Source organism: Lontra canadensis, unplaced genomic scaffold, assembly GCF_010015895.1.
Source record: "Lontra canadensis isolate GAN:19392208 unplaced genomic scaffold, GSC_riverotter_1.0 scaffold70, whole genome shotgun sequence".
Classification (NCBI taxonomy): domain Eukaryota; kingdom Metazoa; phylum Chordata; class Mammalia; order Carnivora; family Mustelidae; genus Lontra; species Lontra canadensis.
Window position 1 is genome coordinate 1,853,598 of NW_022631064.1, and position 21,401 is coordinate 1,874,998.

General features: G+C 44.5%; 1 protein-coding gene across 1 annotated transcript in view; it reads left to right on the forward strand.

The window, feature by feature from the left end:
• Positions 1-351: 351 nt before the first annotated feature.
• SAXO1 (stabilizer of axonemal microtubules 1) overlaps positions 352-21,401 on the forward strand; it is a 103,772-nt gene continuing 82,722 nt past the window's right edge. The window contains exon 1 of the mRNA XM_032880496.1: positions 352-472. Within this exon, the coding sequence (XP_032736387.1) occupies positions 426-472 (47 nt within the window). The 5' untranslated portion in view covers positions 352-425. The remainder of the gene's footprint in view (positions 473-21,401) is intronic.

The window sequence follows — 21,401 nt, forward strand, 5'->3', positions numbered from 1 at the left end:
GCTCTGGGAGCTTCCTGCCCTCACAAGCGGCCCTTGTGACATCACTGCCCGCCCCGAGGTGCGACTCCTGTCCCTGGCGATGTCACAGAAGCCCCATGCATCCCCGGGCGGCTGGGCATCCTGGGCTCACGCAGCTGCTCCAGGCGCGTGGCTGGGGCGTGCAGAGGCTGGGGCGGCGCCTGCAGGGGGAGGTCACCCGGGCTGGCGCGCAGTCCACGCTCACTGCTGCTCTGGTGGAAGGCCAGCTCCAGGAGGGGAGCAGACGACAGGCCTTTGCAGAAGGGCCACTTCAGTTCGCTTTGAAGTAAACATTCGGGACATTGGTCAAGGCTCTCGAGACTTCGTACGCCCCCAGAGAGGAGGCTGGGGCCCAGGAGGCGGAGGTGGCAGCGGGGGATGCTCTGCGCGGACACCCGGGCCTCGGGATGGCCCGGCTGAAGAGGAAATGCATCTGTGACCTGTGCACCTGCGGGTAAGAGAGCGGGCCAGGAGCCTGGGTTTTCAACCCCGAAACCTAGGCGGAGACTCTCGTTTGGGCTGTGAGGAAGCCCCAGGCTGGTGGAGTCGTCCACTTGCCGACACGTTCTGGGCCGCAGTTTTGTCAGCTAGCATTAGTGCTGCCGCGTTGATTCAGTCTGGGTGAACGTGTCTATCCTCGGGCCTTTAAATGTCTTCCTTCACCCAAAGCCACACAGAGGTTGAACAGCGGCCCAACGCCCAGTCTGTGCTCCTCGCCCTTGAGCCCAGAAAAGGTCCTTTATCTAAAAGCTTAGCGGGGTTGGAAGGCACTGCTGTCCTCCGCCTTGTTTTTGAAGGGGATAGGATGGGGGAAGAGGGGTCCTTCTACTGTAACAGACTTCCTCTGAGTGAGAGATGATGGCTCCTGGATCAGAGAAGTGTAAGGTGTTTGTAAAACCAGTTTCCACGCTGGTGCAGAGTGGAGCAGGAAGAAGGAAAGAAAATGACTTTTGCATGCCTGTGCTAGCCAGTTGCCTTTAAGGACCAGCTCTGGGTGAAGTTCCACAAAGGCAGGTGGTCCCAAGGAGAAATGGTGGGCTTTCCTTAAAGTTCGGTGGCTGATTCCTTTCTCCCATGTCTCACGGGTTCTGACCTGCTCCTTCCGCTTCCCAGGACATCTGGGGAGCTGCTGGGCTTGGGGCACTCAGAGAGGCATCCAATAGAAGGGTGGACCCTAGGGCCGGTTCTCCTGGGCTTGAAGCTAACGGTGGGATCTTGGGCAGGTGACTGAACTTCTCCAGGATTCGCTGGGGATTAAATGAGATGCTGTGGGTGAGTCTCCTGCTATGGGATTGTGTTTGATCAAGCTTGACTTTTTTTTTTTTTTTAGTTTTAATGTTTTTTTTTCCTTAAGATTTTATTTATTTATTTGACAGGCAGAGATCACAAGTAGGCAGAGAAGCAGGCAGAGAGAGGAGGAAGCAGACTCCCTGCGGAGCAGAGAGCCCAATGCGGGACTCGATTCCAGGACCCCGGGATCATGACCTGAGCTGAAGCAGAGGCTTTAACCCACTGAGCCACCCAGGCATCCCAAGCTTGACATCTTGAAATAGCAGAAAGTGCTAGCCCACTGCAGCGTGCTACCCAAGTGTGGAGATGGTGCTGGTGGTAGGGAGAAGTGAAGGGAATGCCAGATACCAGGTTAGAAACCTTATGCATCTCTGTAGTCGTGAGATGGTCCTTGAGTTTGTGTGCTCATGAGTATCACCTGTGGAGCTTTAAAACAGCTGCCCAGGCTGTTGAGCCATCCTCCTTGAGGGTGGGCCCCACGGGCAGGCTTCAGGTGATTCTGATCGCTTGCGGGACTGGGAACCGCTAATCTAGGTCACATCCCTGCAGGGGACTTGCTCTGAAGCAGCACTAGGTGGGACCAGAGCAGAAACTTAGCCGAGAGCTGCTGCTTTTGCACAGGATCGAGGCAAAAGCTCGTTGGTTCCCTCTCCTCTGGGGGCCCTTCGCATCACCCTCTAAAGATACTGGGTTCTTCCGGTAGGATTGTCATTAGGATTTAATCTGCGCTGTTGTAGAATTGCTTCTTCAGGTATTCCCGATGACTCCATGCCTCCTTCATCCTTGCAAGGGGGCTGTTCACCATCAGAGGCAGAGTCTGTCCTTGGTTTTCTTTGCTTCCTTCTCCATCTTATATCTGCCCTTCCACTTTATGGTTTCAGGCTGTGGTCTCTGGTTTGACTCCTACCTGTCACCCCTCCACTCTTCTGTCTTATTTCACTTCTCAAAGTGCTTTTTGGCCTACCTGGCTCTCTCATCAACCTTGAGACTTCGAACATTCTCCATTGCCCCTTTGTCCCAGTATCTGCCCCATGAATGGTACCAGTAATCTTCCACTTACCCTGGATTAAAACATTTGAATCTTCTCTTAGTCTCCCTTATCCCCAGAATTTACCTTTTCCAAAGTGTGGTTTCCTTCTGCTTTGCAGTCTTGAATGGGTGCCTTCCTTTTTATTGCCACTGTTCCCCCCTTGGGTGTCTCATTTTTATGTTTGGAAACTGGTCCTAACCTTTCTAACTTGGTCTCCCATGACCTCCTTACATAAAACCACTCTTTGAGTTGGTAGATCTTCCTGGCATTTCCTGAAAGGACTTCAGGACTTCCTATCTCTCTTCCTTGCTCTAGCCTGGCCCTTCTCTAAATGCCTGTGTCCCTTCCTCCTTTTGTGTGACCTTTTAAAGCCTTGTCTGGGTTGCAAGTCTACATTAACCCAGCCCGGTAGCTCCCAATCTTGGTTCTAGTTATATGTCTGCATGTTTATCCCCACCCCTTTGATCGCATATACCTGGAAATCAAAGACCATGTTTTCTATTTTTTTTTCCATGTTTTCTATTTTTGTATGCTATATAAAATTAACACACTTTCTTCATTGGGTAGTAAAAACATAGCTTTTTGAATATAACAAGATAGATTTATTTTTATTACTTTTTTTGGTATTAAGGTGACATGCTGGAATGGATAAGGAAGGCAAAATTTACAGCTATGCTGTCCAGTAGGGGAGCCACCAGACGTGTGCAATTTCATCAAAATTAATTAAAATGAAAACTTCAGTTCCTCATTGCCCTAGTCGTGCTCAAGTGCTCAGTAGCTATCTGTGTGTCGTGGCTACACTACAAGGGAGTGTAGATGGGGGTCCTTTTCATCCTTGCAGAAAGTTCTGGGATAGCATGGATATGGAGCCTCATTATCCAGAAGTCCTCACCCTCCTCACCACCAGTTAAATCTGGGATGAAATAGAGGAATTTTCTAGCTGTTCTTTAAGCTCTAGATGTCAATAATTTTTGACTTTCCCCACTGAGGTTATGGGGGAGAAGTGATGAGAAATCAGGAGGAAGAGTATGGGTGAAGAAGAACTCTCCTTGTCAGAGTCCCAGGACCTTTAGTCCCAGGGAGAGGGGAGATGGGGTTTCTGACTGAGTTATTTGGTCTCTCTGGGCTTCTGTCTCGAATTCTTTAAACCAGACTTACAGAAGTTCTTTACTCATAGGGAAACCCACACCTTTCCCTCCCCTCTCCCATTCATCTTCCTCCTAAAGCTAGGTGTATGCAAGATTACTTGTCCTCTCAATTGTAAATTCTGAAGACTTAGTTCTTGTTAGTGGGGAGGCTTGGGATGCACCAGGAGCTGGAGAGGAAGTCTTCCTTCCTCCAGGAGCCACTGTCAGAGGCTCTGGTCACAGGCAGTGCTCTTGGAACAAGTTCTCATTCTTGGCCACAAGATGGCAGCCTTCTCCCAATCAACTGTCACTCCTCGTTAAACTGGAGGCCAGCCTAGAGGAGAAACAAAACTGTGGGGTGTTGGGTTTTCCTTTAAATTTTTTTTTTTTTAATGTAGATTTACCATATTGTTTTCTTTCTTTTAAAATTTATTATTTTTTTTAAGTTTACAGACAGAGATCACAAGTAGGCAGAGAGGCAGGCAGAGAGACAAACAGGGAAGCAGGCTCCCCACTGAGCAGAGAGCCCAATATGGGGCTCAATCCCAGGACCCCGGGATAATGATCTGAGCTGAAGGCAAAGGCTTTAACCCACTGAGCCACCCAGGCACCCCACCATATTGTTTTCTAAAGTGAGCTATTAGATTGTAGGGCCCAGCAGAGCTCGGGAAGTGGTATACTTTAGGAAGTATAGATCGCCGGATTACAAAGTGATGGCCTTTCAAATGCCTAAATGTAAGGATTCCAGCCACTGAACAAAAGTCTTAGTGAGCCTTGCTGGTTTTATCAAAGCAGACCTATTTTACTGTATTGCGCTCAAGGCTCTGCACAACAGTCTGATCAAAATTCAGCCGTTGGGCTTATTATCATGAAATGCTATGTTCTCTTTTAAGTACAGCCTGTCCCAAATAAGAAAAACTGTTCACCAGCTGAAGAGATACAGTAAAGTGAGCAGTTAAACATTTTCTTCCCATTGTACAACTACAACTTTTAATTATCTGGACAACAAAGCTATATTGGGGACTTGAGTGTAGTGACCTTACGTTTGGATATGAGAGAATATTACTTTCATTCTTTCTTTTTTTTTTTTTAAGATTTTATTTATTTGACAAGCAGAGATCACAAGTAGGCAGAGAGGCAGGCAGAGAGGGGGAAGCAGGCTCCCCGCTGGACAGAGAGCCCGATGAGGGCTCGAACCCAGAACCTGAGCTGAAGGCAGAGGCTTTAACCCACGGAGCCACCCAGGCGCCCTGAGAGAATAATATTTTCAATTACATCTGAAGATTGCCAGCATTTCACCATATGGGAAAAAATGCTGTTCTGTAATATTTCACCTTACATTTATATAGTGTTTAAAAATTGTAAAAGCACTTTCTCATAAATTACTGTCTTCCTGGGGGGTTCTTGTACATGGGGAGCATTGCTTAGTTTGGAAGTTTGACTCCTGATCTTAGCCTCTGTTCTCCCTGTAGATGCTTTTGGTTTACTGAGCTATTCTTGTCCCAAATTATTAAATTTGAAACTGGGGTTGGGGGGGTAGGCTGTGGATGAAATGTTAAGTTCAGCTTTTCAAGGTTGAAATTGAAAGGAATCTTAATGGTCACTAGCTCTTTTATTTTGCAGATAATGCAGTTGAAGGATTGAGATTAATTTTAATGCACAAGGGGGCATTTTGTTAAGCTCTGGACACAATTTAGGTCAATTAAATTTTCTTCATCTAGACTGTATCATACACTAGATACTATAGTTGATAGTTCGTGGTCTGTTTTCAAGTCATACTGAGCTATTTTTTTTTTTTTTTTAAAGACAGTGCGTGAGAGTGAAAGGGGATAAGGGACAGAGGGAGAAAGAGAATCTCAAGCAGGCTCCAACACCCCACTCAGAGCCTGATGTAGGGCTCGATCTCGCAACCTTGAAATCATGACCTGAGCTGAAACCAAGAGCCGGACACCCAACCGGCTGAGCCACCCAGGGGCCCCTCACGCTGGGCTCTTTTTGATTACAGGTGGTAATATGAAGCTCCTTACAGTTGAGAAATCTTATCATAAAATTAAAAAAAAGGTGTAATTCTTAAAGCTTTTTAGTCAAGTAATATAAATAGCAAATCTCTCTCTTGAAATTAAAATGTAATAGCACTACTTTTTCTGAAATTCATGTTAGAAAAAAGAAAGTTAATCAAAGAGTTGATCTAGCTTGCTTTTATATCTGATTATTTTATGGCCTGCTGTACACTATTTTAAAGACTTTGTGCAATCTTGCAGAAAATTCCAGGACTGGGTAATGTATCAGGAAATATTTATGTAGCGTTGGTAGTATGTGCAGCATTTCATAAAAAAGGTAGTCCCATAGAGGACTTGTGAGTTGTTGGAAAGGATGTGGATTTGGCCCTTTCACAGAGCTTGGGGAGGAAGGTGATCTCAGGGGCAGTCATGTATCTGCAACTTAAATCAGTTTTGTTAACCAGGGAGGAACTTGTTATTTTAATTTTGGAAAATATTTTCTTCACATTGATGGAAATTTCCTTAACCTTAGATTTTATTTTCTCAGAGTCTCTGTTACAAATTAAGAGGAAGGGAAAAAAATCAAGGAATTGGTTTGATATTACATGTTTCAAGAAGAATTCTTGTTTTTAATTTAAATAAAATTGATTTCATAAATTCTGATTAAGAAAAAAGGACAAAGAGCAGCTTTTGATAGGTGCTTGCTGGTGACTTTTTATCTTTGGCAGAACCTGGATAGAGGAACAAAGGGGGGAAGAAAAAACCCTCTTACTCTAACACTGAATTATTTTTATTATAGAATTTATGCACTTTGTGTATTATATGCTCTTTAAAAATTATGGAATATTTGTGATACCAGAATTAGTGTTTAATTGTCCATATACACCTTTCATCTTACAAAAGGAGTATAATTATACATAATGAGGCAAATTTCAAATAGGAAATTAGAGCACAACTTCATAGTAATCCACATTCCAGCAATGGAAATGATCTGCTCAGTTTTATGATCAACAAATGGATCCGTTTAGAGTTTTGAGTACCCTGCTCTAATTCTATCTGCTGTGGACAGTTTTAGACCCCCTTCCCTTGACCGATGTTTTGGACTGACCTTTTGATTTACAGTTCATTCAGGAAGATGACCTGTTTCCTAAGGGTGGGGGAGGTAGCAAACTTCCAATGAATAAGACCAAGAAAACAAGTAATGTAGGATTTCGGAGGTGGGAGAGCTCCCTTGGAGAAGGGGTAGTAGAGAAGGCTATAGGAAGGGGAGGTGACCTGCTTGGGCCATTGGGAAAGGGTTGCTTTGTTTCAAACCCTGGCTCTGCCTCTTTGAGCTTGTGCAGGTGGTTGAACCTATCTGTTGAACAGGGATGATGACCATGCCTTATTCTTAGGGTTGGGGTGTGGACTAGCAGGGAGGGGAGTGCATGCTGGCACTTACAAACTCTGAAGGAAAACTTTGGGGTCAGGACTGTCTATACCAGCTGCAGGGGCATGGTGGCATAGAGATGTGGATAGATCACATCCACGGTGAACACTTGGGTCTTGAGTGGTAGGTCCTGCCTGAAGCTCTGTGGACATAATGGCATTGGGGCTCTTAAATGTCAAAGAACGTGACCTTGGGCAGCAAAGATAGCCCCTGATGGATTTGAGCAGGTGAGTAACACAGATGAAGCCATTTCCTCAAAAGAGCAACATCCCTCCTCTGTGCTCCCTTGCCCCTTCCTGTTAAAATAAATATCCAACATCTCAAAGTCTGTTGTTGGGTTAAAAGTCCCGAATGGATTTATAGTTTGCCCATAGTTCCTTCCAGGTATCTTTGTTGCATTCTTGTCATTTTTCTTTCTTTTTTTTTTTTTTTAAAGATTTTATTTATTTGTCAGAGAGAGAACAAGAGTGAGCACAGGCAGATAGAATGGCAGGCAGAGGGAGAAGCAGGCTCCCCGCTGAGCAAGGAGCCCAATGTGGGACTCGATCCCAGGACGCTGGGATCATGACCTGAGCCGAAGGCAGCCGCTTAACAAACTGAGCCACCCAGGCGTCCCCTTGTCATTTTTCTTAACAAGGCACTGCTGGTTTACTATGAGTGGCTGCCGACTGCAGGAGTTAGCCCAGGTCCTGAGCTGGACCACCTGGGTTCAAATCCCAGCCTTTGCACACACCAGCGGTGTCACGTGGGACCACTCCACAGCAAAGGCTTTTCCTCTGCAGTGTCCTCTGTAACATGCAGATCCTAGAGCCTCTCGTAGGGTGGTTGTGAGGACTGAGTGAATACTAAATACAGAAATAGAACCATGCCTGGCAAAGCAGTAAGGCACAGACAAGTGTTACTAAATCAGTATCAAGATGGTGGTCCATGTTCTGGGTAATGGGTCCTGGGAGGAGTGAACAAGCTCTCTGTGGGGGCAGAGACTCTAGGGAGGGGTATTCATTCTCTTTATTACCTGGCAGGCTGTGAAAAACGCTCTGCAGAGAATTCAGACAGGGTGATGTGCTTAATACGTGCTTGGGGAATTTGATTAAATTTGGAGGATGGAGATGGTCCGTACAGATTTAATCTGCTCTGCACACAAGTGGAAAGGCCCTCTGCCTTCTCAGGGATGCCTGTGTTTCAGTCAAGCAACGATTAGACTTCTCAAGTTCAGACCTTCACGTTAAGGTAGTTTCTTTTCTTTTCTTTTCTTTTTTTTTTTTTTTTTAAAGATTTTATTTATTTATTTGATAGGCAGAGATCACAAGCAGGCAAAGAGGCAGGCAGAGAGAGAGGGGGAAGCAGGATCCCTGCCGAGCAGAGAACTCAATGCAGGGCTCACTCTCAGGACCCTGAGACCATGACCTGAGCCGAACGAAGGCAGAGGCTTAACCCACTGAGCCACCCAGGCACCCCACGTTAAGGTAGTTTCTAATTCAGTTTAGAGCTTCCAAGTCTGAAAAATCGTGACTTTGGTATTAAAGACCTTCTCACTGCCTAGCATATACTATCATTCCATTTTACCATCTTCCTTTCTGGCTCCTTCAAAATAACTTCGAGGGGCACCTGGGTGGCTCAGTTTGTTGTGCTTCTGCCTTCAGCTCAGGTCATGATCCTGGGGTCTTGGGATCCAGTGCAATATGGGGTTCTTTGCTCAGCGGGGAGCCTGCTTCTCCCTCTGCCTGCTATTCCCCCAGCTTGTGTTCTCTCTGACAAATACAAATTTTTTTTTAAAGATTTTATTTATTTATTTGACAGAGAGAGGGAGAGATCACAAGTAGGCAGAGAGGCAGGCAGAGAGAGAATGGGAAGCAGGCTCCCTGCTCAGCAGAGAGCTTGATGTGGGGCTCGATCCCAGGACCCTGAGATCATGACCTCAGCTGAAGGCAGAGGCTTAACCCACTGAGCCACCCAGGCACCCTGATAAATAAAATCTTAAAAAAACAACAACAACAACAACAAAACCCCAAAACCTAAACAAAGCAACTTTGAACCATCTGGTCCTTCCCTCTTAAAGGTTGTCAAGTTAGCCACTTCCCAAATAGATCCACATATTTGGAATATCCAGAACATCCCAAAGCCCCTCATTCTAATGTTAACACAGTGAGTTTGTAATAGAAGGAAAAAGTTAAATTTCTGCCTGTGCCAGTTGGTTAACAGAAACACTGTCCTGTACCTGATTATTTTTAAAAAGTCAAGACGTTTCCTTTTCAGTATCCATTTTTCTTTCTTTCAAATAGGATGCATTTCAACTCTGTTCTTCAGATACAGAAAATCTGTAGAAAGTCTGAATAAGAGCTCAAAATGAAAGGCAGAATATTAATTGACCAGCTTGTTCTTCTTTCCTGCTTCAAATGAGTAATGTCTGGGAAAGAACATGGGACAATGAGTTAGAATGTTTGAAATCTAGTCCTGGTTTTGATTATTAGGTTTGTGATTTCATTCAGGTTCTTTATTTTTTTAATTTAGTTTTTAAAGATTTTTATCCATTTATTTGACAGGGAGAGAGAGAGCACAAGCAGGGGGAGCAGCAGAGGGAGAGGGAGAAGCAGGCTCCCCAGCAAGCAGAGAGTCCCACATGGGTCTCGATCCCAGAACCCTGGGATCATGACCTGAGTTGAAGGCAGACACTTAACTGACTGAGCCACCCAGGTATCTCTCATTCAGGTTCTTTAATGTCTCTGGGCTTTTCAAAATTAGTGATCCTCACTTGTCTTTTTTTGAAAAGCTATCCTGACTGGTATAAGGTTGGTATCTTGTGGTTTTATTGATGTTTCCCTGATGATTAGTGACATTGAGCATTTTTTTCCATATACCTGTTGTCTATTTAAGTTCTTAGCTGATTTTAAACTAGGATTTTTTGGGGGTGCCTGGGTGGCTCAGTGGGTTAAAGCCTGTGCCTTTGGCTCAGGTCATGATCTCAGGGTCCTGGGATCGAGCCCCACATCAAGCTCTCTGCTGAGCAGGGAGCCTGCTTCCCATTCTCTCTCTGCCTGCCTCTCTGCCTATTTGTGATCTCTCTCTCTGTGTCAAATAAATAAATAAATCTTTAAAGAAAAATAAACTAGACCTTTTTGAGTTATAGGAATTAGTTATATTTTAGAGATTAACACCTTATCATATACCTGGCTTGCAAATATTTTCTATGATTCTGTAGATTGCCTTGGGAATTGGGAATGCAAAATGGTGCAGCCACTATGGAAAACCGCACGGGGATTCCTCAAAAAATTGAAAATAGTGCTACCATGTGATCAAGCCATTCTAGCTCTGGGTATTTATCTAAAAGAATTGGTACCAGGACCCTAAAGAGCTAGTACCACTCCCTTGGTCCATCACAGCACTACTCCCCATCGCCAAGATTGGGAAGAAAATGAAATGTCCATTGATGGATGAATAGATAATGGATCTATGTACAATGGAAAATTATTCGGTTTTTATTTTTATTTATTTTAAATATTTTATTTATTTGACAGCAAGAGAGGGAACATAAACAGGTGAGCAGGAGTAGGAGAAGGGGAACCAGGCTCCCTGACGAGTAGGGAGTCCAATGCGGGGCTCAATCCCAGGATTCTGGGATCATGACTAGAGCTGGAAGCAGATGCCTAATGACTGAGCCACCCAGGTGCCCCTATTCAGTTTTTAAAAAGAAGGAAATTCTGCAGCATGTGACCACATGGATGAGCTGTAAGGACTTTCTTCCAAGGAAAATAAGCCAGTCACAGAAAGACAGATATGCATGATTCTACTTACCTGAGTTATCTAAGAAAAACTTACACCATCAATAAGTAGAGGTGGCTGTCAGGGACTGAGGGGAGGGGCTAAATGGGGAGTGACTAATAATGGGCTAAGTTTTAGTTTCACAAGATGAGTAAGTTTTCGAGCTCTGCCATACAGCATTGTACCTCTCATCCATACTGTGTTCTACACTGAATTTTCAGAGGGCTGATCTCCTTGTAAGTGTTGTTACCACCACAACACCTAGGGAATGGAGTCAATGGTACTGTAATGTTGTGTGGTGACAAATGGTAGTTCCACTTGTGAGGAGCACAGCAGAATGTATAGACTTGTTGAGTCACTGTGGTGGACCTGACATTAACGTAATATTGTCTGCCCACTATAATTTTAAATAAATCCCACAGGCTCTTAATTTTGAAATAGGATGCTATTTTTAGGACCTACATTACAGGGTCATCAAGCGTCTGCCTTCGGCTCAGGTCATGATCCCGGGGTCCTGGGACTGAGACCCGCATCTGGCTCCCTGCTCAGTGGGGAGTCTGCTTCTCCCTCTCCCTCTGCTCTTCCGCCTGTTTGTGCCCTCCCCCCAATAAATGAAGTAAATGAAAGATCTACATTACAGGGAGATATAGGAGAATGCTTGTTGGCTGGGGTCCAGGCACAATCCTGTCAGCTTCCGAATGCACTAATTTACATGCGGGCTTTCTTACGTACCGGGGTATTCCTAAGTCTCACCTTTACACAACATTTCAGGAATTGCTTTGTGGTCCATGGGGGACAGAGGCCCAGCACTGGTGAAAACCTCGAGAGAGAAAATGGATACCTTAAAGTTGCAAACAAGTCAAATCCACATTTGAAAACAAGGGGGAGTCAACGTATTCCAAAGAGGGAGGGGAGGAGGCTGTGGAAGAGATGTAAAGTAATCTTGATATGGTGGGTCAGAGGAATGAAATATTAAGGATCAAAAAAAGTTCTTACTACAATCAAATTAAAATAAAAATTATTCCTCAGACAATGAGATAGCCCCCGTTCTCTGTAATGGTGTTTTCTGAGCTCGGTCAGTTCTCCTCTCTGGATCCTGAAGGGATCTGAAGAAATCTTCTAGAGCCTCTGCTGGTGAGCCTAGAGAAGTGAGGGAAAGTAGAGATAGTCACAGTGAGGAGGGACAGGTGTCTTCTTGACTTTTCTGAAAAATTACTGAATGGCTGGTTAGAATGAGTGTCTTTCTCAGACCTCATAGATTCTTGAGGACATGGCTGATCCAGTTTCCTCTGGGCACACTGAATTCCTCTGCACGTCAGCTGTGTGTGGCTGCCCCAGTTCATACTTTATGCTGCTATTTCAGATAACCAAAGAGACGAGTGAGGTATTTCCAAATTTTGAGAGGAACAGGGGAGCCTATGAGGTGGTCCCTCTGACTAGGGTTCTTTCCCTTGGTCCAGTCAGCTGAGCTCTGGGGTGGCTAAAGATGGGGTTATTCTAAATAATAGGGGTGTGGGTAGAAAAAAATGATTAGAAAAAGAAAGACTTGGTCCCTTGAGGACTCTTGCCAAGATATTCTTGTAGATAAAGTTCTTGTAAGATGGATTGGATGGTAGTGTAATTAGGTAGATTCATAGCTCCTTGAACAAGCTTACCTATAGACCCATCAGTTGATTGGCTTTTTGCCTACATGAAACAACATCACTAGAACCATGCCACCATTAACTTTGTCTTGTTTAACATTTTTATCAAAATTTGGAATGTAGACCTAGGAGTTTTCCTTATCAAATATACTCAAACTAGAAAATGGGAAGAATATAGCAAGTGTGATAGGTGACAGGACCAAGATTCAAAATTATCTTGACAGGCTGGAATGCTGGGCCCCAAACCAAGCTGAAATTTAACAAGAGTAAACATGAGGTTCTACATTTGGGATGAAAAATCAATTATACATCTCCCTAATGGGAGAGGTTTTTCTTGGCCACAGCTCATATAAAGGTCTTGGGTTTTACTTAACCGCAAACTTGTTGTGATCTGTTGCTGTGATGGACCTGCTAAGAAGCATTAACTTGATTTCAGGCTGAATGGAAGGAGGGTGTCCAGGTCAGATGAAATAATTACTTCATTGGACTTTGGCTTGGTCACACCACAACTGAAGGATGCTTTTCCATTTGGACACGCCCCTGTTTTTTTTTTTTCTTGTTTTTTTTTTTGTTTGTTTTTTTTAAAGATTTTAGAGTGTGCAAGCTGGGGGAAAGGGAGAGGTAACACTCTCAATCAGACTCCCTGCTGAGTGCAGAGCCAGATGTGGGGGTTCATCTCACACCCCCAAGAACATGACCTGAGCCCAAATCAAGAGTTGGATGCTTAACCAACCGAGCCACCCATGTGTCCTGGACACTTCATTTTTTTAAAGGATAACAAGTGACCAGGAGGGCTAGGATAGGGGGAATGCATTCTGGAAGTGAGAAAACTTGAACCTGACAAGAGCAGCAGCTGGATAGACCGTCAACTAGTAACAAAGGCTGAGGAGGACTTGTTCTGGGTCATCGAAAGGCTATAACTAACACCATGGAGTGGTCACTTCATGAAAACTGGTGTGGGGCCCATACAAACTGAAAATTTTGTAGCAGGACCACAGAGACTTGAAGTGGACTGCCTCAGGTCCTTGAGCTGAGCATTTGCCTGTTGGGATGCTGTGGAAAGAATTCCTGCATTGGACAGGAGGTTTGACAAAATGATCTCCAGGGTCCCTTTCAACACGGAAACCCCAGATTTCTGGAAAGGGAGAAGGATATTTATTTTAATATGATGATTGAACTTGAAAGACTATTGCAGAGCAAAGAACTATGGGTCCATGTGATATGAAGGATAAGCTGAGATCCATATGTGCCTGGAAAACCCAGGAACCAAAGAGGGTTCTCAGGCGTTCATACGTAATGCATTAAGCACGTGTGCATTCTCCAGCCTCCCCTCCCCATCCATTGCTCCTACTGAACCTGTCTCTTTACTTGGTGCCCCTGCTTTTCTGAGAATCCTTTACTTTTTTTTTAATATATTTATTTTTAAAGGGATTTTATTTGATAGAGTATAAGCAGGGGGAGCAGCAGGCAAAGGGAGAGGGAGAAGCAGGCTTCCCGCTGGGCAGGGACCCTGATGTGGGGCCTGATCCCAGGACCCTGATGTGGGGCCTGATCCCAGGACCCTGAGATCATGACCTGATCCAAAGGCGGACGCTTAACCGACTGAGCCACCCAGGCATCCTTCTGAGAGTCCTTTAACAGCTTTTGGGTGATGTCTAAGAATGCTTCATCTGTTGCTTCCATGACTTTCCCTGCTAGTGTCTATGTGTAGCGGTTCACATTTAGGAGGCTTTTATGGGCTAGCCTGGGACACCAGTCCCCCGTGACAGCAATGCTTTTCTGGGAAATGGATTTCAAACTTCCTGCCACCAGTGTGTGGACTTTTGAAATGTGTTCCACTCTAATATGGGGATGACCTAGGATTTGCTCTCTTTATGACATTGTACTTCACACCACCTTGGAGCCTTTCTAAATGGGGCTCTGAGCTCAGAAGCTCTCCTTGCTCCTTGCTGTCAATATGGCAGCTCCTGAAATTCTGACACTTTCATGAATCAAGACTTCCTATTGCTCTTGCACTGCTCTATCTAGAAATGAATTTTATTTTTTTTAAATATTTTATCTATTTGATGGCACAAGCAGGTGGGAGACAGGGAGAGGGAGAAGCAGGCTCCCCGCTGAGCAGGGAACCCCCCCAAATGTGGGGCTCAATCCCAGGACCCTGGGCTCATGACCTGAGCTGAAGACAGATGCTTAAGCGAGTGAGCCACCCAGGCATCCCTTCCCAGAAACATTTTTTGTTATTATATTGCTGGATGTCAAATTGTCGTATTGTTATATTGCCATATATCCTTCGTCTGAGAATCATTGGGGTAGAGGCTTTCTCAAACCATGGATTATAATTTGATAGCCTTGCAATAATGGCTTTATCACGAGAATAGATCTGACAGGTTTGTCTTCAGAGAGAGGCCGTGCTTTCCCTGTGACTGTCCTATGCTTCCACTTAATGCAAATGTCTGAAATTCCAGTATGCTTAAGAATCCCCTGGAGAGTTATTGCAAAGGTGAAAATTCCTGAACCCTGCCCCTGAATAGTTTGACTCCGTGGGTCTGAGGTCCAGGAATCTGCAACTGTTACAATGAACCCTGGTGAAGCTGAAGCAGGTGGCCAATGGACCACACTTTGAAAAACCGGAAGCTATTTCGAGTATCGACCCATGAAACTAAAGGTGTGTATTCCTTCAAGGATAAGTGGAGCAATTTTAAGGCTTTCAAATCTTTCCAGTTGTGGATGGAAAAGAAGCAATGTAAAGATGCGGTCTGTTTTGCAGGAATTATTATTATTGTTATTATTATTATTATTTTTTTGCCAGGGCTGTTTGGAGCACGGGCTGGCGGCACTCCCCACCATCCACAACCATCCTTGAGAAGTGTCTTCTGTTTTGAGCTCCGACTTGCCTCTCAGTCATCCTTTGGGAAGGACCTTTCACTTCACCCCCATCCCCATCATAAGTATGAGTCGAACCTCTCAGGGAGGTTTTAATGCTTTCCAAGTCTATTTTGTGGTCTAGTTCATGGACTCTCTGACCTCCGCAGGTGCAGAGAACATGGTCCCTCAGCATCACTGGCTCTGTTTCTCCTGCAGAGCCTCCACGGTTCTAAGTGTGTATGGGACAGTGAAGGCATCTGGCAACACGTGGGGCTAAGCTGTGGCCTTCCTGGGTCTTTCCACCCCTCTCTCAGGAAGGCTGAGAGCTGATCAAGAAAGTCCTGTCCACCGACAAAACATCTTGGAGTTTTGGACGATGTTCGAGGGGCTTGCTTGAGCTACTAAGTCCTGTTCTCATTTCTGCTCTAGCAGGGACTAGGCACCATGTTATTTGTGATGGGAATCATTCTAAACAGTGGATCATGTGGCTTTAATTCAAAGCCTTTGGTAGTGATCTACAGGTCAAAGAGCAAACTACACTTAATCCACCCTACCTTTCTTGCTGTTTCTTACCACGTACCCTAGATGTCAGGTTCTCCAAACTGGGCTAACACCGTGTATGATAACTCTCTTGTATGCTAAGTATATGAAGTGCCCTAGACTCCAGACCCACCAGAAAATTCTATACATAAGTATGCAGTACCCCATTCACAAACTGGGTGCCGGCCAACTTTTTTTTCTGAAAGATGTAAATGCTTGCTCACATTCTGAGAACTCTCCTGATTTCATTTTATTTTATTATGTTTTTTAAAGATTTTATTTATTTGACATAGTGTGAGATTACAAGTAGGCAGAGAGGCAGGCAGAGAGAGCGGGAAGCAGGCTCCCCGCTGAGCAGAGAGCCTGATGTGGGGCTTGATCCCAGGACCCTGAGATCACATCCTGAGCCAAAGGCAGAGGCTTAACCCACTGAGCCACGCAGGTGCCCCTTATTTTTTTTTTTTTTAATATTTTATTTATTTATTTGAGAGAGAGACAGTGAGAGAGTATGAGAGGGGAGAAGGTCAGGGGGAAAGCACACTCCCAGTAGAGCTGGGAGCCTATGTAGGACTTGATCCTGAGACTCTAGTATGACCTGAGCTGAAGGCAGTTGCTCAAACAACTGAGCCACCCAGGGGTCCCATCTCTCCTGATTTTAAAAAACCTGGACTTTAGGGGTGCCTGCGTGGCTCAGTGGGTTAAAGGCTCTGCCTTCTGCTCAGGCCATGATCCCATAGTCATGGGATGGAGCCCCACATTGGGCTCTCTGCTTGGCAGGGAGCCTGCTCCAACCCCCACCCCCCCACTTGTGATCTCCGTCAAATAAATAAAATCTTTAAAGAAAATAAATAAAAACCTGGCCTTTATTTCTCTTGGAAAACAGAAAGATGGGTCCCTCCCATGCCCATAATCCCAAATGGTGTGTTCTGTCCCTAGGGACCCTGGAGAAAAGTAAGGGGAAACACAGCGCAACTTTACCTTCCTTGTTCCCACCAGAGGGCAATATAATCTCTCAAAAAAAAAAAAAAAAAAAAAAAAAAAGGTGGGGGGGAGGCGAAATGGAACTGAAATCGCAAAAGCTGCTATCTTGACTTTGTTGCCCAAGCAGCAAAGCCTTTCTTGGGGAGCCCACCTGCACGTTGCACGCTGAAGGGGCGTGGAGCTCGCCGTGAGCTGCCGTTAACGCGCCGTTGCACACACGACTTTCCTTTGGCCTGGCTCCTCTCCAGCATCCCGGTTCAGTTCATCTGAAAGCCAGCTGGAGGGAAATGTGTGCAAGGGAAGCTTCTGGAGGTCGAGAAACGTGGAGGCCAGAGGCGGTTGCCGGGGCGATGCTTATCCGTGGAGACGGCCTCACAACCTGACGGTCCTTGGTGGTGCCTCCCGTTGGCACAGGATTGTGGTTTTGGTCGGCACCCTGGGGCGCCCGGTCACACTCGCCAGGCTGGTGGAGACTCGTGTGTTAGCCCAGATGCCTGTTTATTCCTTGAGACTGTGATCTATCTGCGGAGGGGGCCGAGGAACTTATTCTGGCCGGCAGGGGTGTGCTTTCCTTTGAGAAAAACCAACAATGGAAGCCAACACAGAATCCCCGGTTGCTCATGTGAGCTCGGAGCAAGGGGAGTGTTAGGATTTGCACGTTGGGAGCCCCCGCGGTGACGTTGTGGTGGCTCCTGACACGTGGAATTCTTTGTTCAGAGCTTGTGGATGCGCCACTGTTTTGGTTTTAATTATTTAGGCCCGAGTATTTGGGGGAGGGCGAGGGGTAAGGTGCCTTAGCACTCCTACTTCTCCCACTCAAAGAGCATTCAGACATTTAAGAAAACACCCCCAGCTTTTGACCCGCATGCAGGGGAACGGAGTACAGATGAGTGAAAACAAAGTTGCCAAATGTCACATTCTCTGCTGGGTTTCTGCTCTTTGCTGGCCGTGGGTTAAGACAACAGAGGGACTCATCCTTGCCTTACCTTTTCACCCTCATTTTTTCTTTATCCCTACGTCATGCTGCTAAGATTTGGAATGGTTCAGTAGGTATGTGGAAATATGGAAAATGAGTAAGAGAAAGAGCAGAAATGGTATAGTTGGGTCTTGGGGATTTTGGAAAATTGGCTTGGGTTGTTAAACACGTAAAATTTTTGTTCATTATCAGTTTGGGTTGACTTACCTACCATATTCCGTTATGGAAAGCTCACACTGAAATACATATACAGCTGATCCTTGAACAGGGGTCCACTGGCACAGATTACTTTATTTTGGTAAATACAGTATATTACTATAAATGTATTTTCTCTGATTTTAACATTTTCTTCCCTCTAGCTGACTTTATTGTAAGACTACAGTATACAATATGTGTAACATACAAAATGTGTTCATTGACTTATCTGTAAGGCTTCTGGTCAACAGTGGGTTATCAAGTTTCTGGGGAGTCAAAGTTCCACGTGGGTATTTGATGGCATTTGTACCCAACCCTTGCCCTGTTCAAGAGTCATTTAAACAAAACAGTCCTATTTTAGATAGGATTTAGGTTGCACTAGGTTGTTTACAGTACGAGATATTGACTCAGCCTTGGGTCTTAAAATCTGTCTTAACTCTGGGCACACAAGAAATTTAAGGCTTGTTAGGCAAAATCTTGGGTAACTTTTTTTTTTTTTTTTTTTAAACATATTCCGTGCAGGCAAGAGGGCATCTCCATGAGCTCCAAGGTGTGTCTCCTGTTGTACTTTGTTGAGACTATCACTCATGGCCATGGGGTTTCTAGCGCAGAAGGGAAGGAAGTGACCCTGGGGTTGAACCGGTTTTTGCCTCTCCCACCAGAGAGGGTGGCAACGGGCTCAAATGACTCATTAAGTAGTTTTATAGGGTTTGGAGAAATAGATAGTTAAAAAGAAGTTATTTGGTAGTGCTGTCTAGTCAGCATGTATTTCAATGGCTTTTTAATGCTCTGAACGTCACTTAGATTTCCTGGTGTTATTGTAAGTGGAAGACTTAATCCCTGTTTTTAAGGAGTTTAAAATCCATGCAATTGGAGTATGGAATAAGACGATTAGAAAGCAATGCAGGACATCATAATGTAGTGACTAGGTTTAGAGATTCTGGGGTTAGACCTGATTTTTTTTTTTTTAACCTTTTATGTCTTAGTTCCTTCATGTTAAAGTGAAGATAGTATAAAGATTGTATGAGATAATGTAGGTAAAGTATTTAGCCTAGAGCCTTGGTATGTGGTTGGAAGTTCAGTATCTGGTAGATAATCATAAACTTAAGTTTCCTTTATGCAATTATATTGAGAAAGGATTTCCCATTTCACTGCTCAGGTAAATCACTTGGAAAGAAAATTTCCTACAATGCTACTATATATATGCCTTGGTTTCTTTAAGAAACTATTTTTTTTTCTACTAACGGAAATATGGATCTGTCTTGTTTTTTTTTTTAAGGTTTATTTATTTTAGAGAGAGAAAGAGAGAGCATGAGCGAGCAGTGGGGAGAAGCAGAGGGAGAGGGAGAGAGAGAGAGAGTCTTACACAGGTTCTGTGCTTAGTTGGAACCCTGATATGGGGCTCGATCTCACAACCCTGAGATTGGGACCTGAGCTGAAACCAAGAGGGAAGTGCTTAACCCATTGCACCACCTAGTGGCCCCTGAAATGTTGTTCTCACAGTCAGTGTGCTGCCTGGAATTGTCTTTTTTTTTTTTTTTTAACCCCTATATTTATCAGCTGCTTCTATTCTGGAGAGTGACCTAACCAGATACACATAAAGGAGTAAAGAAAAGGGTCTGCATTATGGGATAATAGCAGATAAGTGACAACTTCAGTGTTTTGGGTGCTCAGAATCCATTTGCTCCCATCTTCCTAGCCACATTCTCAAAGACTGGGGTGTCCAGGAGTTTTTGTGAAACCTGGCTAAATGCTGTGTTTGTTTAGTAGGACCAGAGGTGTGGAAAACAAACCAAAAAGTGAGTAGTGCCTGGATGATCTTTATTTCCCGTCAGAAGAGAGCTTGATGGAACGACTGACTCATAGGCAAGCGGGAAATGTGGGTTCCAGTCCCTATAGTGTCCGGGCTGCCTCTCCACAGAGCAAGGTGCTGGACTGCCTGAGGACGTCTTCAGAGTCGCTGAAGCCCTTAGGCTACCCCCGCCCTGCCAAGAGTAAGGTATATAACCAGTGCCCATGAATTTCACCTTCACCTAAGTTTTTTTTTTTTAATGTTGAATGATGTTTGTTTATTTAAAATAAAAACAAAAGCTTTAATGGACTGTGCCTTTTTGGAGAGAGTATTCTTTTTTGAGGTGATGGAAATTGCATGAGTAAAGGAAAATCTGAGTGGCTTCGGTAATGAAAGAGTGTAAGCACGTCGGGGTTTCTCACAGCTGTTTTAGTAGGCAGAGAGCTTCCACTTGGGGAATAACACCACAAGAAGTCTCCATTTTCCCTCATGTTTGTTCCATTTCATTCTGTGTACTCCTTTCCTCGCAGATTTAAATACCAAATTGCTTCTCTTACTTCACACTTTCCACCTGGGGTCTCAGGAGCTTGCACAGAGCCAAAAAAGCATCTGCAGTTCCCCTCCCCCCCTTGCCACATTTTATAACTGGGGGCTGCTTTTTTAGGCTGTTTATGTCATCACTGCTGTATCTCTGGGTATTCCTAGTTGAGTTTTTAGTTTCAGCCGAAGCTGTAATCTCAGAAGTGGCCTGTCTCCCTGTACAGAAAAACCAACAGCATCTTGGAGAGTTTTCTGCTGGGACGGTTTGGGGTGATTGAATTCTGAAAATCCTTTTTGGACCTTACCGCTCTCTGCTTTTTTTTTTTTTTTCCTTTTAATTTTAAAATGTGGTAGAATTAAAAGAAAAAGTCTTTAAAGATGATTGTTTTTTGCCTGTAGATATGGAAAATAACCATCTTGTCAGTATCAGGCTTTTATTCTCAGGGAAATTTAGAGGCTGTAGAAAGTCCATTCTGTCTGCCAGTGCTGCTGTGGAACTGATTAAAATGAGGCATTGCCGTTTATTTGAAGGCGGAATATGGATTTTTGTTTGGAAATAACAGTTGGCTGCATGCGTGAGTGAATTTGGCCATTTCGACTAAATTGATCCACCAGTTAGCTGGGTGATGAATTGCTTTCAGTTTGGGTATTAATAAATTTTGCATGCCGTGGTCGGCATTGTCTTAGCTGAGTTGCTAAGTTGCATGAATGCTCAGAAGGGCTTCTAGAGAAGTGCCTGTCCTTGAAAAAGTCCCTAACAGTGGCTGGAGCAAACCACTCCCCCTTTTTTCCCCCACCATGTGTGGGAAAGTATTGTTTTTCTTTTTTTTCCCCTCCCAGCGTTATTGAAGTATAAATGACAAAACTTTAGGATATTTAAAGTGTACATCATGATGGTTTGGTAAACATTGTGAATGGATTTCTCCCCTTAGTTAACCTCTATCACCTCACATTTGTATGTGTGTGTGTGGCATTTCAGTTCTACTCAGAGCAAATTTCAATTCTGTAATACAGTATTATCAACTATTAGTCACCATGTTCTACATTGGATCCCAGACCTTCTTCTTCCCATAGCTGAAAGTTTGTGTTCTTTTACCAACCCGTCCCTATTTTTCCGACCCCCAGTCCCTGGAAACCACTTTTCTACTCTGTTTTTCTGAGTTAGACTTGTTTGTTTGTTTCACATATAAGTGATACTGCAGCGTATTTGTCTTCG